The sequence below is a fragment of the Chiroxiphia lanceolata genome, chromosome 1 (assembly GCF_009829145.1).
Source record: "Chiroxiphia lanceolata isolate bChiLan1 chromosome 1, bChiLan1.pri, whole genome shotgun sequence".
Classification (NCBI taxonomy): Eukaryota; Metazoa; Chordata; class Aves; order Passeriformes; family Pipridae; genus Chiroxiphia; species Chiroxiphia lanceolata.
Window position 1 is genome coordinate 39,032,144 of NC_045637.1, and position 21,350 is coordinate 39,053,493.

At 37.3% G+C, this 21,350-nt stretch overlaps 1 protein-coding gene across 3 annotated transcripts in view; it reads left to right on the forward strand.

Moving 5' to 3' along the window:
* NSMAF (neutral sphingomyelinase activation associated factor) overlaps nucleotides 1–21,350 on the forward strand; it is a 43,424-nt gene that overhangs the window by 1,164 nt on the left and 20,910 nt on the right. For all 3 annotated transcript variants that reach the window (XM_032678628.1, XM_032678637.1, XM_032678649.1), the window contains exons 2-12: nucleotides 9,613–9,702; nucleotides 9,795–9,873; nucleotides 9,965–10,032; nucleotides 10,122–10,158; nucleotides 12,976–13,026; nucleotides 15,437–15,508; nucleotides 15,882–15,929; nucleotides 16,044–16,096; nucleotides 16,586–16,715; nucleotides 18,531–18,602; nucleotides 19,461–19,569. In XM_032678628.1, coding sequence (XP_032534519.1) covers nucleotides 9,613–9,702; nucleotides 9,795–9,873; nucleotides 9,965–10,032; nucleotides 10,122–10,158; nucleotides 12,976–13,026; nucleotides 15,437–15,508; nucleotides 15,882–15,929; nucleotides 16,044–16,096; nucleotides 16,586–16,715; nucleotides 18,531–18,602; nucleotides 19,461–19,569 — 809 coding nt within the window. The remainder of the gene's footprint in view (nucleotides 1–9,612; nucleotides 9,703–9,794; nucleotides 9,874–9,964; nucleotides 10,033–10,121; nucleotides 10,159–12,975; nucleotides 13,027–15,436; nucleotides 15,509–15,881; nucleotides 15,930–16,043; nucleotides 16,097–16,585; nucleotides 16,716–18,530; nucleotides 18,603–19,460; nucleotides 19,570–21,350) is intronic.

Here is a 21,350-nt window from a genome sequence, read left to right on the forward strand (position 1 = left end):
AAATTCCTGTTGCAGGTCTGTGCTGGTCACACAGCACTGTTTATTGTTGGTGAGAAAACCGCATGATGAAGAGCTGGACTCACTCTGTCCATATAAATTCTGATTCATGGCTGTACAGCCCATGACGCTACCACATCCTCTGAAGTGTTTCTTGAAGTACAAACGTGTTCAGGATCACTTTTTGTCCTCTTGTTTATCTCGTTGTTTTTGGGGCCTGCTGTGGTTTCAGTTGTGTGTGAAGGGCTGCAGGGGGAATGGACAGTCCTCCTGTGTAGAAGGAAAAGAGAAGGATTTTTAATTAATTTTAATTTTTTTTTTAAGTAAAACATCTTAATTGTAGGAAAATCAAGAAGAACGACTTTTACCTCTGTTAAGTTTTTGTTTTTTTTTTTTGAGAAGCTGAGGAAAAAAGCCAAAACTCATCAGATTTGTCCCAAAGAACCCGAATGGGATCTAAATCTCTTCTAAAAAGCTATGAAAACAAACTCAACATATCAATGTGCGCCAGCATTACTAATCTGCAGTTATTGATGAGAACGTTTTTTCTTTGGTCATATTTGGAAGCATTTCAGGATTTTATTATTTGAGTTTGTAATTTGAGCACTTCATGAAAGATGAGTCTTGTTCTCATTTGCACTGGCAGCTTTTCCTATATCTGCAAACTCATTTCTCTGTTTCTTGCCCTTACCTAACAATTGATATTCATGTAAAATCAAAGTAAATTTGTGTATATTTTGTACTGCATATCGGGTCTCTTCCCCTCCTTCTCTTCCTGTGCTTTTCTGAATTAGGAAATCTTAAAAACATTTAAGTGATTTAAAAGATTTTGAGCTTTGAAATGTCAGATTAGAAATACTGAATTTTTGTCACCTGTTTTCCTTAAAGTTCTGCCTTAAAACAGCAAAAAACCCAGCTCTTTATTACTTAATTGAAGGGACAGCCTCTCAGAACTTTTCTCCTTCCTGCTGGGTGGTGGTTACACAGAGACACCAGCTCCTGCTTTAAAGCTTCTGTTGGTCTTTGTATCCTTGATGTAGATATTTCCCAGTTGAGATAGCTGGGACTTTTTGAAACTTTGTGGCAGCTGCATTTGGTGCGTGGTTTGGGGTTTAGGTTTTGGCGTTGTTGTTTGGTTGGTTTTATTTGTACCTTGCTATCCACAAGGCTGTAAGCTATGGAAGTTCCGGTTAAGAGTACTGTGAAACTTGGTAAGCAAATTAAATCATCTTATGCAGCTGCTTTAAGGGGGGAGTTCTGAGTGGTTTTAAGTGATCTGAAAAAAAAATTACTTCTTAACGAATTAGTTAGTCCACTTTAATATCTGGTTACATAAACCTTCTTTTCTGACTATATGCCATTTTCTAGTAGAAAACAAGAAAATGTTGAAATGTCCTGTATGCACACTGAGGACAAGGAGCGGGTTTTACTTTACGTTTGATTAACCAAATCCATGTCCCTACTGAGCAGGGTTCATTCTATAAAGAATTTATCCTTAAAATTCATCTGTATCTCTGTTTCAGCTGTGTTCATCTCTATTTTCACTTTGCCCAGGTGTTCGTGGTAAAGAAAGTTATGTCCCTTTTTTGTTAGTGCTGTATGCATGCTTATCCAGTTTATTTAATCCCTAAAATGTTTATCCTTCATGAACAGAAATCCTTTTTTTACAAACAACTTTAGTCACAAAACTTCAAATTAAATTACGTGGCCTTTTGGCTCAGGTTGTCACTCCCTTAGTAAAGTGATTTCTCGGTTCTGTTGGCAGCCTGCCCAAAGGTGGGCAAGTGTAACACTGTACCACTTGATACATATAGACAATAGTTCTCCTGGGTTGTCTTGCACGGTTCTCGGCTTCCTGTGTGAGGAGTTCATCTCTGCTGCTGGAAGTATCACTCGCATGACGCAACCTACTGGCAGCATGTAGGAGCTGCAGATGGATCTTTTGTGTGATGGCTGCTTGTGCATGGGGGTATTTTTTTATTTATTTTTTTTTTGGTATCTGGAGCATTATCTTACTCTATTGGGACAAAATATACATAATGAAAGCTTTTATTCAAACATCAACAAATGAGTCCTACAGCTGGCCTATAGATACTTAGCTCTTGTTAGGAGAGGGTTTAATTTTAGAATTGATTTTACATAGCTTTGGGCTGCTGCTGGATTGGGCTGGCCTGCTTTTTCATCCCTGCAACATCCTTTTATTATCGGGATTGTACTTCCCGTATCAAATCAAGTGATTTTGCAAGATGTGTTGGATCAGCCACTTGAAATCCGTGTGTCCAAGTAGATTTCTAGCATGTGCTTTTCTGATGAAGTGATGAAAATAGTAAGAATTCAATCACAGATTAGGAATTTAAAGAAGGATCAGTGGGGTACCTGCTTTGGGTGGTATAAACAAGCTTTTGCCAAGGTAGTGATCTCTGCACAGTCATTCCTGTGTCCAGTTTGAACAAGTCCAGTGCTTCAGTTCATAGGCAAAATTGGTATATAAAAATAGATGGGTATATAAATAGGTATATAAAATGAACTGTGGGTTTGTTGTTTTGTTTTCTTTTTTTCCCCCACGTGTTTTTGGATCTCAGATGAGTTTTTTTCAAATTGAAGTATAGAGGGATATGCTCATCAAGCAAAGTAAAAGTAAAATTCTCAAGTAGACAAAATCTGATGCACCACACTTTCTGTTTGGAGGATATTTTGTAGTATCTTGGCAGGACTCTTAAAGCCCAGTTTGCAGTTTGTAAAGTGTGCTTCGCTTCTTTATGGCATACTCTGAACAATGCTAGGAATGTTTGGGTGCAGTTTGGGTTCTCAAACCTTGTGTATTAAGAATGACATAACATGAGGTGAAGTTTTTCGAGTGTTTTCCTGCTACTTAGATCCTAGTTTTCCTATGCGTATTGGGTGTGTTCTTGACTTGTATTCCCCAGCCCTTTTTTGAGTGGCAATTATATGGGAGCTCTTTGAAAAAGGCAGTAAGTTATGTTTTTCTTGGCAAGGTCGCTGCCTTTCTTTTTTTTTTCTTCCGCTGAAGCTACTTCTCAAAACAATACTGATTCCCTTCACAAGAAGATACTGTCCACATCACTTGCATATGATTTTTTTGCTTATTCTTAGTATAATTTTTGGGGAAATATACAAAGCCAGGAATTTGAAATAAGTCTTCAAGCAAAACTATAGTGGCATGCTTTAATTTACTTCTCCCCTTAAGTGTACGTGTTTACCTTTTAAGCTCAAACAGCTCCTCATACACTATCAAAAGATTAACTCTTTACTCCGCTAGGTTCTGTATACTTCTCACACTGGGTGGGAATTGAAGGTGTGCTAACACAAAAGCTGTTAGAGCCTACATTAAAGTTATCTGGGGGGATGTAGAGGTGAGTGTGCCTATGTTATATTGATTAAACATTGCTTTACCTCCACTCGATACAACCTCCTACAGACAGGCACAACTCTATGGCTGAAAATCTTTCCATTTTAGATCTGTGAAACTTCTTGTGTTATTTGAAGTTGTTGGTGGTTGTTTTTCTAGCTATGTGAATTGCTGTAATAGATGATATTCCCTTACCTATCATGTTCTTCTTTCTCCCCACACCAAGCTGCTGCTGCTGTTGATTTTGAATACTGAACTTACATTAAACCTGAGAAGTAATGGCATAAGTGCCTTTCCACCCACTTACAGTGAGCTCAAGCTTGTAAAGCTCAAGGCTTTGCCTGGGTGGCAGTGGTGGCTGCTAATTTATTTCACCCTGGGAAGTGAAACTGCCTCTTTCTCAGCACCTCTGACAGCAGAGCTGCTGTGCTGATTTGCTGCCTTCCAAAGGATAAGGCCTTGTTCCCAACCACCTTGCTCTTGCACCTGACCCCTTCACATTGAACTGGCTCTGGGACTTCATGTGCCCTTCCATGGACTGATCCAGGTTACTAAAACTGTGCAAAACTGTCCTGAGAAAACTCCACAGCTCTGAACAGAAGCTTGTTTTCTGATCTATCTGCTAATGTGATGAATTTTTCAGTCACAATTGGCTGATCTCCACAACTGTAAGTAGATTTTGAGGCATTACAAGTGGGTGGGACCAGTGAAGCTATTGAAGCTGCTTCTCTTTTTTTTTCTTTTTTTTATCCCTTAAGTTGCAACTTTCAAATATTACAAGTATTAAAAAAATACCATCAGTTTGGAAGTTTTCTGAAAACTTGCTTTCTACTGATGAGACTTTTGAGGATATAGACTGGGCTGTTAAGAAGCTATAGTGCAAGGCATTGAACACTTTGCAAACTCTCACTCCGTGTAGCTACTTAGGTGGGGTTTGAACTTCCTTTGAAAATCTTGTCTAATTTGTCTTCTGTGTCATTTTCAAAATAATATTTTGGTTTTTTTTTTTTAAATAGTCTAGTATGTCAAGTTAAATGTACAAGAAAAAATGGTCAATGATCCCTGAAGACATGGCTGTGGCTTACTTACTTCATTAGTCTGTTGCAAGACATTAAATAGCATTGTGACCACAAAATTGCAGACATAAACCTGTGATATGTGTCTTTATTAGGAAGCAACCTTAAAAATAGCCTGTAATACACTTTAAGGTGTTTTATTGCTTGATTTCAAAGGATTTTGTGTCAACAATATTTGCCTTCCTTTCCAAGAAATTTCTCCAACTAGATTTTTAATAAACACTCATTAAATTATTTATAGTTGGGAATTTTCAAGTAAAAATTTGGTTATTAATTTTGAAAATGGATTGAAATGAACTACTTGCTGATAATAACAAAAATATCTCAAAATTGGTCCTTTTCTGTTTGCCTGAAAAAGAACTTGGTGATATTTCATTATTCCTCTAGTATAGGAAAACAAATTTTAGAGCAGTAGGCAAATGTAGAAGGTCCCTTTGATTTCTATTAAATACAACTCTTTCTGTTAGAACCAGAATTGGGTTTTGTTTGTTTTTTTTTTTTTTGGTTGGTTGGTTGGTTGGTTTTTTTGTGTTGTTTTTTTTTTGGGGGGGGGTGTTGTTGTTTGTTTGGGGTTTTTTGGTTTGGGTTGTTTTTTGTTGTTTTTTTTTTTTGTTTTGTTTTGTTGGAGTTTTGTTTGGTTGGTTTGTTTTGTTGGTTTTTTTTTTTTTTCAGATACTGGTTCTTGCTGATAATTTAAAAGTACAAAAAAAACCCCTGGCCGTTTTCATTTTAGATACCAAAGCATTTTTGTACATTTTCCAATTAAAGCTTATGATTTGCCTGACTAACTGCTGAGGTTGAGGGGGTTTTTATGCCTTGGGGTCAGACTTGAAGGCAAGGGAGGGTAGACTGGGAACAGACTTGCTTATTGTTATTTGAATTGACATTGGTTCTGTGATCCAGGGCAGTGTGATAGTCATAGGCGTACAGTCTGTGCTGTTAATTACTCAGCACAGGGAATTGTACAGCTGCTCAGTGGCTGAAGACCAAAACTCAGTTTTCACCCGTCACAGGTTTAATCAGTTTCTTATACAGGGCATCTCGTGCATTCTCCTACTACTGTTATTTGTGTGTGGGGGGGGGTGTGGTTGTTGTCCTGTCATGTGCAGAAGAATTCAATTACTATTTTAGGTCTATACTAAGCATGCATTCAAATTCTTGTTGTAGGACTACGTAGCAGTTGATAGTATATACGTTTGGTATGCCAGTCCTCTTGATATGTGTCTTTGGAATACCTTCTTCAGCTCTTTGGGAGGCAGTCAGTCTAAAGTCCAACTGCTCATTTGCACGTTGAAGATCCCCAGTGCTGTAATTTTATAGCTGTTGTGGTTGATGTCCTGTTTTTTTCAGGCCTTCACAACACTTTTCCTACTCATGCAAAATACTTGAGACTGCTATTCTCCTGGCAAGCCTGAAGAATCATCCTGTGTAGTGATGGCTCCTAAGAGGGACCCTGTTGCTACAGTAACTATCAGTGGCTCTGTTTATTTATGTGAAAGACATTTGTTCTGTGAAGATAAAAAACTCTGACTGTACTCAAGTAACATCTGATGAAACTTGACTTTTTTCCTTTTTTTGACAATCCTCTGGATCATTAACACAGGCAAATGAAATTGAGATACTTAACCAGAAAAGACTGAGATTAGTTGAGAAATTCTAGGAGGAATTTCTCATCCATAGATGAGGCATCATAATCTCAAGATTCATTATTAGCCGTAACTTGAACTGGTCTAGCTTTGTTAGCCGGTAGTTGAGATGCAAGTCTAAAAATTTTGGTTTCATTTATGACATTGTATCAGTTTTTAAAAGGGGCAGCTTTTGTGACAGAATCTTTGGACAGGCTGTAAGTTCATCCCAATGTGCCATGGTGCTTGAGAAGAGTAGAGACTGGTGATTCTGTTTGTGGAGATTTGATATCTGACTCTGTCTGCCTGCAGAAGTGACTTATTGCAGCCTAAAAAATATAGGAAAATGCAGTTAGAGTAAATGGAATTGCAAGTAGAGTAGCAACAAGTATATAAATGCTTGGAAGAGTCTGTAGAACCACATGGACTCTGTGGAGAGTGGAGGGGAAAGAGAAAATGTAGAAAATGCACTTGCCTTATATGATGTATAAAGTTTGAAGAAATGCTTTAACAGCTGCCAGCAACAGAAAACCTTTCTCAAGACAGGAAAGCTGAGGTCAGTGAACGTGAGATCATGGCTTAGGAGGTCACTGATCTCCAGCAAGGAGCTCTGCAGAGATACTGCCTCTGTAAACCTGGGGAGTGAGTAGTCATGTGGAAGAGACACAGAGAGAGAGAATAGCAAAAGGCTAAACTGGATGCTGCTAGTAAACATGGCATTTTAAAGGGAAGAAACCTACAATTTCTCACAGTACCTAATTAGCCTATATGAAGAGTTTTTCTTGAGGTTTTGTGCATACCTTGTGCATTATTTTTGTCATGAAATCATCTGATTCAGTAGGAGTGAAGATTATGCCAGGGAAAGTGTACCTCAAATCCTTCTCAGTACCCCACAGCTTCTGATTTTAGGAAGGTGAATTGATCTATAAAGTACCAAGCATAAAGATAACAGTTTCATGGAGATAGTTATAATGAAAAATTTGGAAGAGAACTCTCTTGGTTTATGTGTTTTGGGTTATGGTAAGCATGTTCTAGTTACTGGCAATAAAAGCCAATATTTTGATGTAAAAACATGGCTTGTCTTGAATATATGAAGGATACCTGCATTTACCAAAAGCTTAAAAGTAAAAACTAGTAATTCCCAGTGCTGTCAACAGATGAATTTGGAAAGAGTATAAAAATGTGAGGAGTTTGTCAAAAAAGTAGGTGAGACAAAGGAAAGAGCCGAAGAATGAAGAATTTCAGAAATGAATTCTATCGACCAGGCATTGTCAGTTTTCCTGGGGAAAAAAATTTATGGTGCCATGTATGTCATTGCTGTGAAGCTCATTGTTCCCTATGTCAATAGTGTCTGTTTCCTGATGAAATAAACTATTTTTCAAACAAATCTGGGTGTTGCCTTTGTTCTTAACTTTTTATTTAAATATTTCAGCTTGTGGATAATAAACTAAATGTATATTTTTATACATACTAGAAAAAAACATTTTGATGGTGAATCGCTCTTTATATACCCAAATGTAGCTTTATTAAAAAGCCTGAACTTTAAAATGTGATAGGACTTGCAAGATCTGAGTTTGCAAAAGCACAGAAATTTTAAGTTGGTCCCAGATGATTTCAACTGGGTGATGTGTTGAGAAATAGAATTTAATGGTAACTGTGTGGAAGCTGCTATGGTTTCGTATGGCCCCTTGGTCAGTTGGGGTCAGCTGTCCTGGCTGTGTCCCCTTCCAACTCCTTGTGCACCCCCAGCCCCCTCGCTGGCAGGGTGATGTGAGAAGCAGAAAGTGCCTTGCCTCTGTTTAAGCACTGCTCAGCAATAACAAAAACACCTCTGAATTATTGACACTGTTTTCAGCACAAATCCAAAACAAAGCCCCATAGTAGATACTGTGAAGAAAATCAAACCAAAACTAGCACAGTGGGACCATAAAATGCCTGTTTTAAAGAGAGGAGAGGTAAAGATAAAGCTGTTTTGAAAAAGCAGCAGAGAATTAGGACGAAGTGTCTTGGACACACAAGCAGTTTTGAATATATGGACCCACTGTTACTTGTAGTTACAGTAAACTTTTATTGTTATGTTCTGTTTAGTGTAACAGCCACAACACAAATCTTTAAGTGAACAAGATGTATCTCCCAATAATGCTATTTTTTTTCTATTGTGAAATATGCTTTTTAAATGAACAGGCTATTCAATTCATCCAGTTCATTTTGTGAACTCTCCATGTATTTACTGCTGTTTGAATACTTCTCTGGGGACTCTTGGTGTTTATTAGTGTTTTCGCAGGCATTTCTTGCAAAGTACATCATGAACGCAGTACAAAAAGTTCCAAGTGTGGATGTGAATAAATACTAAGTACTTCTGTAGATCAGAGCAGCCCTGCACACAAACAAGCTATTTTACTTCCAACTGAAGTGATACATTTTCGCTCCTCCTGCTATACCAGTATCCACTGGCATTCCCCACAGCTGAAACACTAAGTGACTGAGTGTTCACCCTGTTAGAAAGTTGTTGAGTTTTGATCACCTGCAGCAGTTTAAGTTGTTAGAGAATGCATTTTCATGTTCCCTCTGATCTACCTCATTTGCATTTACGTGGTATGGCCAGTCTTCGCGAACGAAGATTTGGGAAAGGTCTTTACCCTTCGAGCCTGCGCAGTGGATTTTTTAGGTGAGACACAGCGTGCGCTGAGCTGAGCCCACCCTTTAATCCTAAGGTTCATCTGCCGGGGCCGAGCAAGCTTGGACGGTGGCAGTGAGGTCCTCAGGACGTAGGTTTGTATAGAGTGACCTTCTCTTAGATGGATGGCCTTACAGGGCTAACGAGCTCCATCTGCCCGGGGGACTTCTCTGACCGGGAATCGAACCCGGGCCGCGGCGGTGAAAGCGCCGCATCCTAACCACTAGACCACCAGGGTACCAGCCCAACAATTAAATATTTTGGAAGACTTCAGTTTCTTATTTTTGTTTTGTTGTTGTTGTTGAGGTTTGTAACCCCATGGGCTTACTGTGGGGTTGAACAGGGGGTGGTAAAGAGGAAGTACAGGACGTGTGGTTGGAGAGGAAGGCAATGCTTCCTCAATTGAGTGACTCAGCTATGTTGTAAAATCTGTGAAGGTGTTTTCACTTAACACTTTAGACCAATGTAATTTGGCTTTGCTTCAAAATGATCTAATTTCCTTCATTCTAAGCAATTAGTTCCTGCCCTTCCTTTTTGTTTTTTTGCATGTTTTGATTGGCTGGTCAGGCCTAAACTGATCTTTACTGGGTAGAAAGCCTGGCTATACTGGAATAGTTTCTGCTGGAGGCACATGAACAGAATCAAATATCTAACCTTATATGTGTTGGAAGAGCATCAATAGATCTTCATGTGTATACAAATTTTCCTATAAGTTGTTCTTTTAAAAAGTTAAATTAATGCATTCTTGGTATATGGGGCACAGCACAGGAATCAGTGAAGACTTCCTAAACACTTGATAGCTTTTATTAGGTATACTGACTGTTAAGGTATTTCCTCTTGGAATAAATGATTTTTATTTATTTGTAGGTTTTCGCTACTTCTTCTTAACCTGGAAGAATATTATTTTGAACAGCACACAGCTAATCATATTATAAATAAAGGTCACAAAGATGAAAGGTAAACAACTTTTACGTAACTTCATTTACTGGAGTCATTCTAGTCTCATGTATTCAAACACAACTAATTTTTTTTATTATTATTTCTTTTAGAAAATTCAGAGGCTCTCTAAAAATCTGTTCAAAGTCAATTATTTTTGAACCAGATGACAATATCCAACCCATTATCAAGGTAAGCAGTGCAAACCTAAATTTTCTGGTAACTTAAGATTCTCTTTAAATAGGTTTTAAGAAAGGTTTTATGTTTTTATAACTTGCTGCAGATACCATTGAGAGACTGCATTAGTATAAAAGCCCCAGAAGATAATGAAGCAAATAACCCTTTCACACGGTAAGTGAATTTGGGTTACTGTATACATGTATTTATCTTCTTTTAAAGCTGAAATGCTCATCACTTCAAATATCTTATTTACATTTTAGGGATACATCTGGAGGGATTTCAGTTGTATGTAGCCAGGTAAGACCTGCATATAACAGATTCTTGATGTATAAATGAGTGAGGTTACATAAACAAGCGAGCTTGGATTCTTTAATGGTGTTTGTCTCAAAACTGGAGTCCTAGGGTGGGGAGTTAAAACAAAACTAACTAGTGTCAAAAACTCAGCAGTAATATGAAGCTATTGATGCTGGAAATTTTGAACTGTTAATAACTTCATTAAGTCATTAGTTTCATAAAGTGAACTTTTTGCACTGTGCATTTTATAATGGAGCTTAAGGCAACTTCAGAATTGAATGAAAGGAGAGGGTAGACTGAAATGAAACATGCTATTAATCATCTTTAGTTTGGTCTTGTTATACTGCTTTCTTCTACTTCCTGCAGTTTGTTGTGGTAATGGCAAAGACGTCTTGATCCTTGCATTTCAGCTTTGTGAAAACTTTGGTCTGTGCTGTATGTCCACCAAACAGTTTTCAGAAGCTATCTTGAAATACTGTCTTTAAGTTTCAATCAGGAGTTTTGATTAACTTGGATATGTTCATACTTAAAGTTAACCAAGGGAATTCACTTCAAATTTTAATAAATAGCAGTTGGTAAGTGTTCTAAAGCTATAAAAGTTTCAAAACAATGTTTTCATTTCAGGAAAGAATGGTGTTGAGGTGGGAAGTACAATTTTAAACATTCTAGCATATTTGTGAAACCTGTCCTTAGCAATACCTGAAATTGATATCCTTGCTCAGTTATGTACTGCTGCAGTCAAAAATAAACTCAGACATTTAACATTATTGGTGCCAGAGAAGTTTGTGGACTGTGTTAAAGTAATCAGTATATATAATTTCATCAAAACTGCTTCTATGAAGAATATTTTGTAGTCAGGATTTCTTGAGTTGGTGGGATTTTTGTGTATTGAGTGTTTGTAAAACAGGTGTTTCTAAGTGTTCCATGAAATGGCTCCACCATACATCATTAGTAAATGTTCTTAAGAATGAATGATTATAAAAACATCTCATAGGAAAGGAGAATAACTTTTAAGATGGCAAGTATGGTTAGCACCCCCCATTCCTCCCATGTGTAGCTCGCTAGTCATCCTCTTGTCTCTGTGGAAGTGCTCTGAAATGGTTGGGTGGCATGATAAATGATATATTTTGTATAAGAGGCATACAGACCTTCAAGTGTCAAGTAGTCATTTGTACTTATGACACATCATGATCTAATTATAAATATATTTCTAAGTAGAATTTTACCTTGTAGGAAACTGCATGTAGTGAATAATTGGAACATCTTAAACATCTTTGCCTTTTAGACTTAAAAAAAAAAATTGTTAATACATAACTGGATAAACAGCTTTGCTTTATGCAGCGGGCAACTTAGAAACTAATGACTTTAAAATACAGTAAATGGGAATGATAATTTGAGATTATTTTAGTATTTTTTCTCAAGATAAAATTGGAGGGAAATCCTCCAAAATAGGAAATGAATACAGTATGCTAAAATTTTTGCTCGGCTGACAAGTAAAGGAAAAAAACACCCCATGTCTACTTCATGTAACATGATGAAGTATTCAGTGTAGAAAAAAGTTTAGTTACCCCACAGAAGAGCGATCTGAACGTAGTGCAGGTTTCTCATTCTGATTCTCCTCTGGCATGATTCAGGTCTGTACATGCTGATGTCAGATGAATGACACTAATTGCCATTATATTTTATGTAGCGCTCAGAGAGGCATGCTGAGCTTGTGAGCTTCTAAGCACACCACTTGCTTTCTTTAGCTGGACGGTGTTGTGAGTGCTCCTGTGGTGAAGGCTGGCTCTGTTGTCAGCTGGTGGAAGTGGGAAGGTTCTATGTAGCAGCCAGAAGACTTCTGGCTAGAGCATGGTACCTGTCTGTTCTTGCAAGTTTAATACTTGTCCTTGGTTTGAGGCTGCTGCCACAGTGCCTTGGAGTGTAGAACCCCAGATGTGGTGGCTGTAGGAATGAAACCGAGGCACGGGAAAAGCATCTTTGATCAGCCAAATCTCTTGGGCCATGAACTAGAAGACAGTAGGTAATGCAGTCCAGTGTGTTTTGTGCAGTTCAGAACCAATCCTGAATCTTACACTTTAGGCCTTTAGCAAACTTTAGCAAGTTTGAGCTTTCCCTACAAACAGAGCAAAACTATGACTTATTTCTGGCTTGTCTTTCAGACAGTGGATAGTAAGGCACAAGTATCTACAAACCAGTGTGCTAGCAGTAAAGTCTTTTTATAGAAGTTGTGAGAGTGTTGTGAAGGAGAGTAGTTTCATGTGGCTTTTGGGTGGGGGGAGATCCTCTCAGATGTGAGAAGAAATAAAACTGTTCAGAAGCATGCCATGGGATGAGAGAGGAAATCTGATGTCCATGGTGGCTGGAACTGTAAGCAAAACATTTAGCAGCACAAGAAAGGCATTCATTTGAGAAAGTTTACACAGTAGTTTATGCTGTGAGTTGCCAGTCTGGGATAATTCCCATTTGGACAAAACCCTAAGGCCGTGAGTCACCAGAAGAGGGAGAGTGTCCTTCTCCCGAATGTAGCTGTGTGTATTGGCTTTAGTATTGCAACTCCTTGAAGGTCATATGATTAGCATGAAAGCCTACTATAAACTACATAAGTAAGCCCCTGAACTAAATTGGACTCTTGCCCCTTCTTGCTGCTAGCTGATATAAAAGCTCATTGTTTTTCTACAGTTTATCTGGGGTAGCTAAAGCAGGGTATTACAACCCAGTGTTTTGCTTGCTTAAACAGTGGTCTTAGCTTTGTATTTATCAGTACTTGTGATTAATTTTATTATTTTTTAATGTTTGAAACTGTAATGTCTCTTTCAGGTTTTTCTCATTAAAGAAAGGAATGTTATTGCACCCTATAAAACAATAAGAGTGAGTATATATTTTTCGGTGTTCTTAGCAAGCTGAAGTTTTACAAGGATTTATGTTCTCATTTCTGAATAAGATAATTATGATTTGAGGAATATGACAGTAAAGCTTGAAAAAAAATAATTATACATATTGAAAAAACACTTCTGAATTCTTCTGATGTTTCATGGAGGACATACTGCAGACCTGATGCTTGCCATTTACCTTGATGTGTAGCTCTGTGGGCTCAACGGTCAGAGCTGTCAGTGGGCTGCTGGTATTCAGTGGACACTTCATCCTGGCTAAATGGCTTCTCCTCAGACTTCAGATGAGAGATTGCTAATTGATATTTCCCAGCTGAGTGCTTCACACTTCAAAGAAATTGCAGATAAGGTGGCTTACAGCAGAAATTGGAGGTTACTTCTGGTTGCTTTCTGCTGATGGGGTCGGTTTGCTCTGATTCTGAGCCTGAAGGCTTCAAGGCATGGAAGTAAAGGTTTTTTGCCTGAAGTGTGAGATGAGTTGGGACACAGACACAAAAAGAAGATGCATGGTCATTAGACATATTGCCCAAGAATTGAAACAGGCAGAATTATATTTCTCAATGTATTTGTGCAAGTAAGAAATTTCAAGAATGATGAAGTCCATAAATTTGCATTACTGTAGTGAACAGCAAAGAGGGCAAGAGATGATTTCTGTTCTCCCAACAACTGCTTTGGGTTGGTTTTGTGATTAGATCTGCCTCTAAACTAGGAGTTTAAATTTTTCTTTCTTTGTTTGTTTTATTCTGTTAATTCTTCAGTGTGTTAAACCTGTTTTGTCTTCTAGTCCTACCATCTTCTGTTTTGCATCCGTGTGCAAGATTTATTAAGTATCACAGAAATACCTTATCCCATTGCCAACACAATGAAAAAGAAAAGTCAGAAGGACTGTTTAGAAGGCTTTTCACTTCATTTTCTCCTAAGTTATGATTCATCCATAGCTAAAACATTTCTGACAGTTAACCATTACAATTTACTTCACTAAAGTGCAGCTGTGTTTCTGCATTTTAAAACAAGTTCACCTTCAATCACTTCAGATTTTTTTTCTGTTGCTGCTAAATATCTTCTACTTGAATCATTGCCAGTTCCATATGTTTTACTGAGTGCTGGAATTGGGTAATACATTTTATCTTCCTTGTCTTGCATTGATTGTTTCAGATCAATTACAAAATACTGAGCTATTGTCTTTGCATATGGCTGGAGAGCTACAGAGACAACTGCTCGCATAAGCTTTTACATTGTTGGCTGTAAGCAATCCTTACAGACCATCCACTAGGATTTCTGAGAGCTGTGTTTTCCCTGTTGAAGGAAAATAGTGCTCTGGGTGAAATGTTACAAAGCGTTTATCTAAAGTGCTACTGAATTCCTTGTCTCCCTATAACCCAGTTCCATTTGCTTCCTGAAGCATGCTTTCCTCTTGGATTGGTGTCAGTTCAGCTCAGATCACATACATTACACCAAAGATTGTCTAGATTTTCATGTCTTCCTTCCTTCAGTTTTAAATTAATCCAGCTATATCCACTGATCAATGTCTTGCTGTACTCTTACTGATCACTTTTTTTTTTTTAAAGTCTATCCTGAGAATTCACAAAAACCAACAGAAGTGTGTTGATATAGTTTTATACTGTATTCAGGGGTCATTAAAGGATCCCACAACCTTTGCTAAATATGAGTTATGTATAAATTTAGTATCAGTTGGTTCATGCTTATACTATTAATACACTTAAAACCAGAAAAATCTACTATGAAATGACACTTAAGAAAGCTGGAAAAACTTTGTAGGGGAAAAAGGAGGGTTCCACATATACTGAGTGATGTGTTAGTGAGGCTTTTGTAAATGACTCGTCAAAATAGGCTGTGATTGAATTTGGGATCTTTTCCTCTCAAAGCCATTTATGTAGAGAAGAATGATTAACTTTTTTAGCCCATATTTTAAAGATTTGATGGGCTGGTATCTTTTGTCTACAAGGTATACAATAGCTGTTTAAATGTAATATGTCACTTTCTAGTTCTATATTTACATTATTTTTACCTGATATTAAAATAGGCAGAACGTGTACTAGCTCTACATTTACTGGTGTTTACAATGCATTAATTTGTTTGCTTCAAAGCTGTTATGTTGCATTGTATCAAACAATGGACAAAGTACTGCACAAAGAGCTTACCACAGGGAAGATAAATTTCTAAAGAAAACAGATCAGGGTTTACACCTGCTTTTGGAATGTTTGAGGTATAACACAATCTTTGATAGCATACTTTTACTACATTTTCTTTATTTATAATTTAGGGTGTTTGGGGTTTTTTTTTGGTTGTTTTTATTTTAGTTTGATTTTTTTTTTTTTCACTGAGCTTTATTTGAAACTCATTTCTGGTAAACGTACTTCTGATTTTAGGGTAGAACAGAACACTTATTCCAACTGGATGTTGCTGGGAAAGTAGGAGATGTTGTGCAAACTCTACATCAGGTATGTGGTTATTTGATATCACTACATACTTCATCACAGCATCTTTTGATTTTTAATGTAGAGTTTTCTTTTTTTGTTCTCAAGATGGAAATCTTGGAGCATCTATTTTTAAAATGTAGAGTTGAAAACAACATCTTGTTCTGACAGCTGTCATAAGCAACCTGTATTAGCTTTCAGTATGCAGAGTGGTAGTATACAGACAAAGTAATAACATGCCAGTAGCGATGAACAAACATTATCCTACTTTAAAAAGAAGTAATAATAGATATTTTAGTGTTCTGTCACAAAGAATGGTAAAGCCCCTCCTGTTTCTGTTAGCTTCTGAGCTCTGTGGGAGATCTCTGTGCTATTTCACTTAAAGATTGTTGTTTAGCTTTACAGGGCTTCTTGTCTAGATAAGATGGGAGATCAAGCTGCCATGGTAAGTATCTGATTATTTCTAACATCTCTGTTTAATAATGATATTATGATCACTGTTTAATAATAACTTTAATTCCATTTGAATCATATTTACTTTTCTTTCCTTCCACATTAGATAACTGCTATATTGCAATCACGCTTGGCTAGAACTTCATTTGATAAAAACAGGTACTTTTCTAATCACTTTCTACAGAGAAATCATTTTTAGCTTCTTGGTTGATTAGTCTACTGCACTGATACTTAGGTGGTTGTTTAAGATAGTGTGAGTTCTCTAATTCAGAGAGTTATCTTTGAATTCTGAAGCATCTGGAATGGAGAGTAGGAAATTCTATGTGGTGAAGATGAACGTGTTAATTTTTTATGTCTCTAAACTGTTTTGTTTATCTGTGAATTTATTGTAAATTGGGCATCAGCATATGTCAAATAAAACTGTATAGAAAAGTCAACCAGTTTCCTGCAGCAGCATTCCTTTTCAGACTGCCTATTCAAGTAAAGGTCTCAACAAAGAACTTTTTTCCTGTGTGATATATCCTTCCTGAAGTCCCCTTTCTGATGTTCCAAGGCTATAAGCTAACCTAAAACCTTTCTAAAGAATTTAAGGGTGCCTCTACCAAAGTAAGAACTGGAGGTAAACTTACTCCTTTTCTTCACTTGTAGATTTCAAAGCATTTCTGAAACGCTGCATATGGAATGTAAAGCAGAAATGGTGACGCCACTGGTGACTAATCCAGGGCATGTGTGTGTTACTGATGCTAACTTGTACTTCCAGCCTCTTAATGGATATCCTGTAAGTGTCTCCTAGATGATCTTGCATACAACATGAGCACGCTGCCCTGCTAGTGGACAGATTTAATTTTCTGTACTATTTCTCTTAAATGCACATAGAGCATATCTCCAAGAAGACTCTATTTTCAGTTATAATCAGAAGCTCCTTAGTTTTCTTTGATCTGTTCTGCTCTGTTGCATTCAGTGTATCTCTTCTTCTGAGGCTTTATTCTGTGCTAACTTGCTTAAAATTTACCTTCTAATGACAAAGCACAAAATGTCCTTTGTTCATTCTCTATTAATATTTGAAGATCATTTTTTGTAACACTTCATTTAAGATAAATTTCCAAATCTTACTCTGTGATGCCGTTCCTACCTAGTGAGAGCTTTATATACATGTAGTTTACTTTGGAAGATGTTAGCTAGGTTTTCTTTTAAACTAGTCATTTCTTTCTCTAGAGCAAAACTGAGTACCTGTTGCAGATAGATTTCTGTTTTGGAACTTTGTCCCAGAAATAGCAGCAACAGTCTTAGCAGGCTACTGACTTAGCTATGATTCTGTGAAACACCTTCAATATGGACATGGCAGTGGCACAGTTACCAGAAAATTTTTATTCTCAGGCTAATTTTTTTCCCAATTTGCTTGTCAGCATGTGAGTTTGCATCAGCAGCCCTGCTGTTGCTCCATCTGGATATGACTGGTCCCACAGGCTGGTAGGGCAGTGTCTGGCCAGGGATGAAGGACCAAGTTAGACCCATCCTCTAATCCCAATGCTGGGCTGCTAGTATTCTCCACAGGGCTCAGTACCTGAGCCCACCTTTAGTGCTCTCATCTGCTGGGTACCCTGGGGGGAAGAAAGGAATCTGCCTAACTTGACTGCCCTAAGGACAAGGAAAAGACAAGCAGATTAAGAGAAGGAGTCTGGAGTCCCAGGAACAGAGAAAAAAAAGAAAAAACTCTAACTACTCTAAAAGAAACATTGACCTAGAGAGATCATGTCTGTGACAAGAGGAAGGAAAGTCTGAAGCTAGTACGGAAAATGGAAAAAGGAATTAGAGAAGTGTGTTTGACAAAGGAGGAGTAATTTGGGGAATGGATTTTTTAGCAGGGCCTGTTGCAATAGGGCAAGGAGTAATAGTTTTAAACTAGAAGAGACTAGATTCAGACTAGACAGAAAAAAAGTTTTTTACAATGAGGATGGTAAAACGCTGGCACGCTTTGCCCAGAGAGTTGATGGATGCCCCATCCCTGGAAACATTAAGATCAGATATGACTGGGCTCTGAGCAACCTGATCTGGTTAAAGACGTCCCTGATCATTGCAGAGGGGCTGAACTAGATGTTCTTTAAAGGTCTGTTCTGACCCAAACTCTTTTTATGATTCTATGACATGCTAGAAGTACGTCCAAGCAAGGAAAATGTGTGTCACAGTGGAAGATGACAGTGCCATTTTTTCCATCCGCCAGGTGGCACCATTGGCACAGTTTGCCCAGCAGCTCGATGGCTTCTTTACTTTTAAAATCGTTTGTTGTGTGCTGCTTCTCTCTTGCATGAGTATTGCAACTGGTGACAGACTCGGTTGATAATACACTGTGGTTTATTTATTCTTAAACTACTTTGCTACTCAGGCAAAAAAAACAGCAAAGGCAAACTTCCTCTTTTTAATGTGACTGCTTAGCATCTCTATTCCACTGCTAAAATGACATGGATGGATATCGTTTTCATGTTGCTAGTATTTATAGTTAGCAAAAACCTCAGATTGTCTGGAGAGGGCAAGGTAGAACATAAACCTGCTGGCATGTCTCCATCTTTTCTTTCCCCTCCCTCATGCCCCGCAGAAACCGGTTGTACAAATAACACTGCAAAATGTGCGCCGGATCTATAAAAGAAGACATGGGCTAATGCCACTGGTAAGCTCAAATATTTATTTTATTTTCATGTCTTGCTGTATATATTGTTTCTTAAAATGACCCGCTGAAACTGTGTGCATCGTTAGGTAAAAATCATGCATTTTTAAGAGCTCTGGATTAAGTAGTGAACGGCATTTGATGATCCCTTCTGGTTCTTAAGTGTTTTATTTCCTTATGTTGTCAAAAAGATGAAAACAGAAAGAGTGAACTCTGACAAGGATGAAAAGTTTTTTTCATAAGCAGTCAGTATAGGGGAATGGGGGAAAGGAGTATCACCAGGGAGCAATTCATTCCATTTATCTCAAACACCTGTCTTGGGTTCGAATTAATTGCTTTCTCATAGTGCATTTTCTCTCTGGATTGATTCATGGAGGAAGTTTGGTCACTGCTTCAGATAGAGGCTAATGTGGAGTGATGAGTCCCACTGTACATGACTAAGAGATGATGAGACTGCTCCAGTGGAACTTCAGTTCTATGCTTTCAGTGTTTGCACTGAAATTTTAGTCTTGTAGAAAATGTTTTGTTTTGAAACACAATTAAACCAAATAGACATTTAATTTTTTTGCATCACTCCATTCACTTAGGCAAAAAAAAATATATTACCTATGCTCAATTAATCCAGGCAGAGCCAATCTATGGACAGCTGTAAAGCCGTGTGCTCAGTTGGATGTAAACTGAATGCTTTTGTGATTAGAAATAGAAAAGTTAAAATATTTCACTTTGTGGGCAAAACTGCTCCCCAGTATAGAGTCTGAAGATTTAGATATTAGTAACTGGAATATTCTGTTAACAAACACGAGTATTACAGCTTGTTGGTACTTGCTCTCATTTATGTTTTTCCCCCTGTTAACTTTTAAGGGCCTTGAAGTATTTTGCACAGAAAACGATCTATGTTCTGACATCTACTTGAAATTCTACAACTATCAAGATCGAGATGAGGTCTATTTCCTTATTGCAACATATATAGGTTTGCAGTATTTATTTATTCATGTCATGTGTAGTACCTTGTGAAGGGAAATTTGTCTGTTTTGGTCTGTTGATTTGTGGGAAGAATGAGAAGAATAAACAGAAGCTGTAAAAAATTTTAATAGAAGTAAACAAAGATCAGAATAAAGGTTGTGAAATTGCATCTATTCGTATGTGTTTGAAGAGCTGAGTATGAAATCTGATATGGCATTAACTAATTCTTTTAATTTGCAACTTGATATGCACTGTCATTTAATACACACGCACACCAAAAAAACCCAAACAAACAAATGAAACAAAAAAACCCTCAAAACACTCTTTTCAAAGCAAGAGATAAATAAGATCCACTCAGCTAAACAGTGTTTTGCTGAAAGAATATACACTGACTTGTGTATGGATCCCCTTGGCACTCAGTTTAGTCCAAGTAAAAATCCTATTGAGAAACTTCCTGCAATGGGTGGATTTCCAGTGCACACATTTTGAACTTTCCTCAGTCTTAGTGATTGTTGATGAAAAGTACCATCCTGAAATAGTTAAATTCTTATTTCTATTAAATCTTGTATTCATTAATTCCTGGAGAGTGATGCATGTCTTTTGCAGATGGTGAACAGAAACTTACTAAAAAACACATGTCCTGGAAAAAAAGAAAAAAACTAATAGTTTTCCTGTAATGCTACTTCAACTGAAACACCAAAACTCATATTTACTGCCAATATTGAAAATGTTTATGTAAATTTTGTGCTATTTTTTTTTGTACCAGAGCTCTAGTTCTGTTTTAATGAATTCGCCTAAATATCAGTTGACATTTTCTCCACTTCACAAAGCAAAGTGGAAAGGTCACAAAGGAATTACTTTCACTGAGAATTTAGTGTTTTACATTTTTCTTTGAAAAGGAAATAGATTCTGACATTATTTTCTCTGTTATTGAAATAACTGCATGCTGTTACCCTGCTTCAGACATTGTTTTCTGGATAACTTTCAAAAATGAAATTTCAAGGTGCAGATGATGATGATGATGATGATGTTGTTAGAGCTTAGAGATTAAAAAAAACCCCTTTTATCGAAAGGTGTTTGTAGCACCTCGGTATCTTTATCTGACAGCAGAAGATCCTCTCTTTGAAGATGCTAACACTTTTTACTTGTAGAATTTAAAGTACTAAAGTGAATGGAGTATTGGAATGTGCCTTTCCAGCCTATGGTGAGCTAAAATAGACGCCTGATGTGATCTAATCCAAATTTTTTTCTTGCCATCATGCCATGATTGCAGTCCTTCATTTCAGGCATTTGGCAAGGTACTGTAAACTGAATCAAAGAAAGGAACAATTTAAAAATAAATAAGTAACCCAGGTGTCCATCAGCATACCTTGATATTACAGCTGTTAAGCAGAGACTAATGCAGTTTGAATTTCTTGAGCCCCTGCCTATAATTCAAACAGAAGCTCCGGGTGCATAATTCCTACTTTCTAAAGTAGGGGTCAAGTTTTCCTTCTAGTCTCTGTCTCACTGGTTCTGAAATTAGATCTTCTTCATGTACATATATGACTTTGTTCCACACATCATTGTTAGTTGACCAGTAAGAAAATATATTTAATTTTTTTCTTGACTCTAGCAGAACTGCTTCTGGAAATTTGAAATCTTAAAGGTTGCCAGATTGCCAAGAGCCTTGTTCATGGGCTGGAAACATTTTTCTGTTCCTCCATAAATGTTCATTCATTCTTTTTTTTCTGTTTCAGCACTCGCTTCTTTATTTTTTTTCTTGGTAGAATGCACTTTAGGCCCATT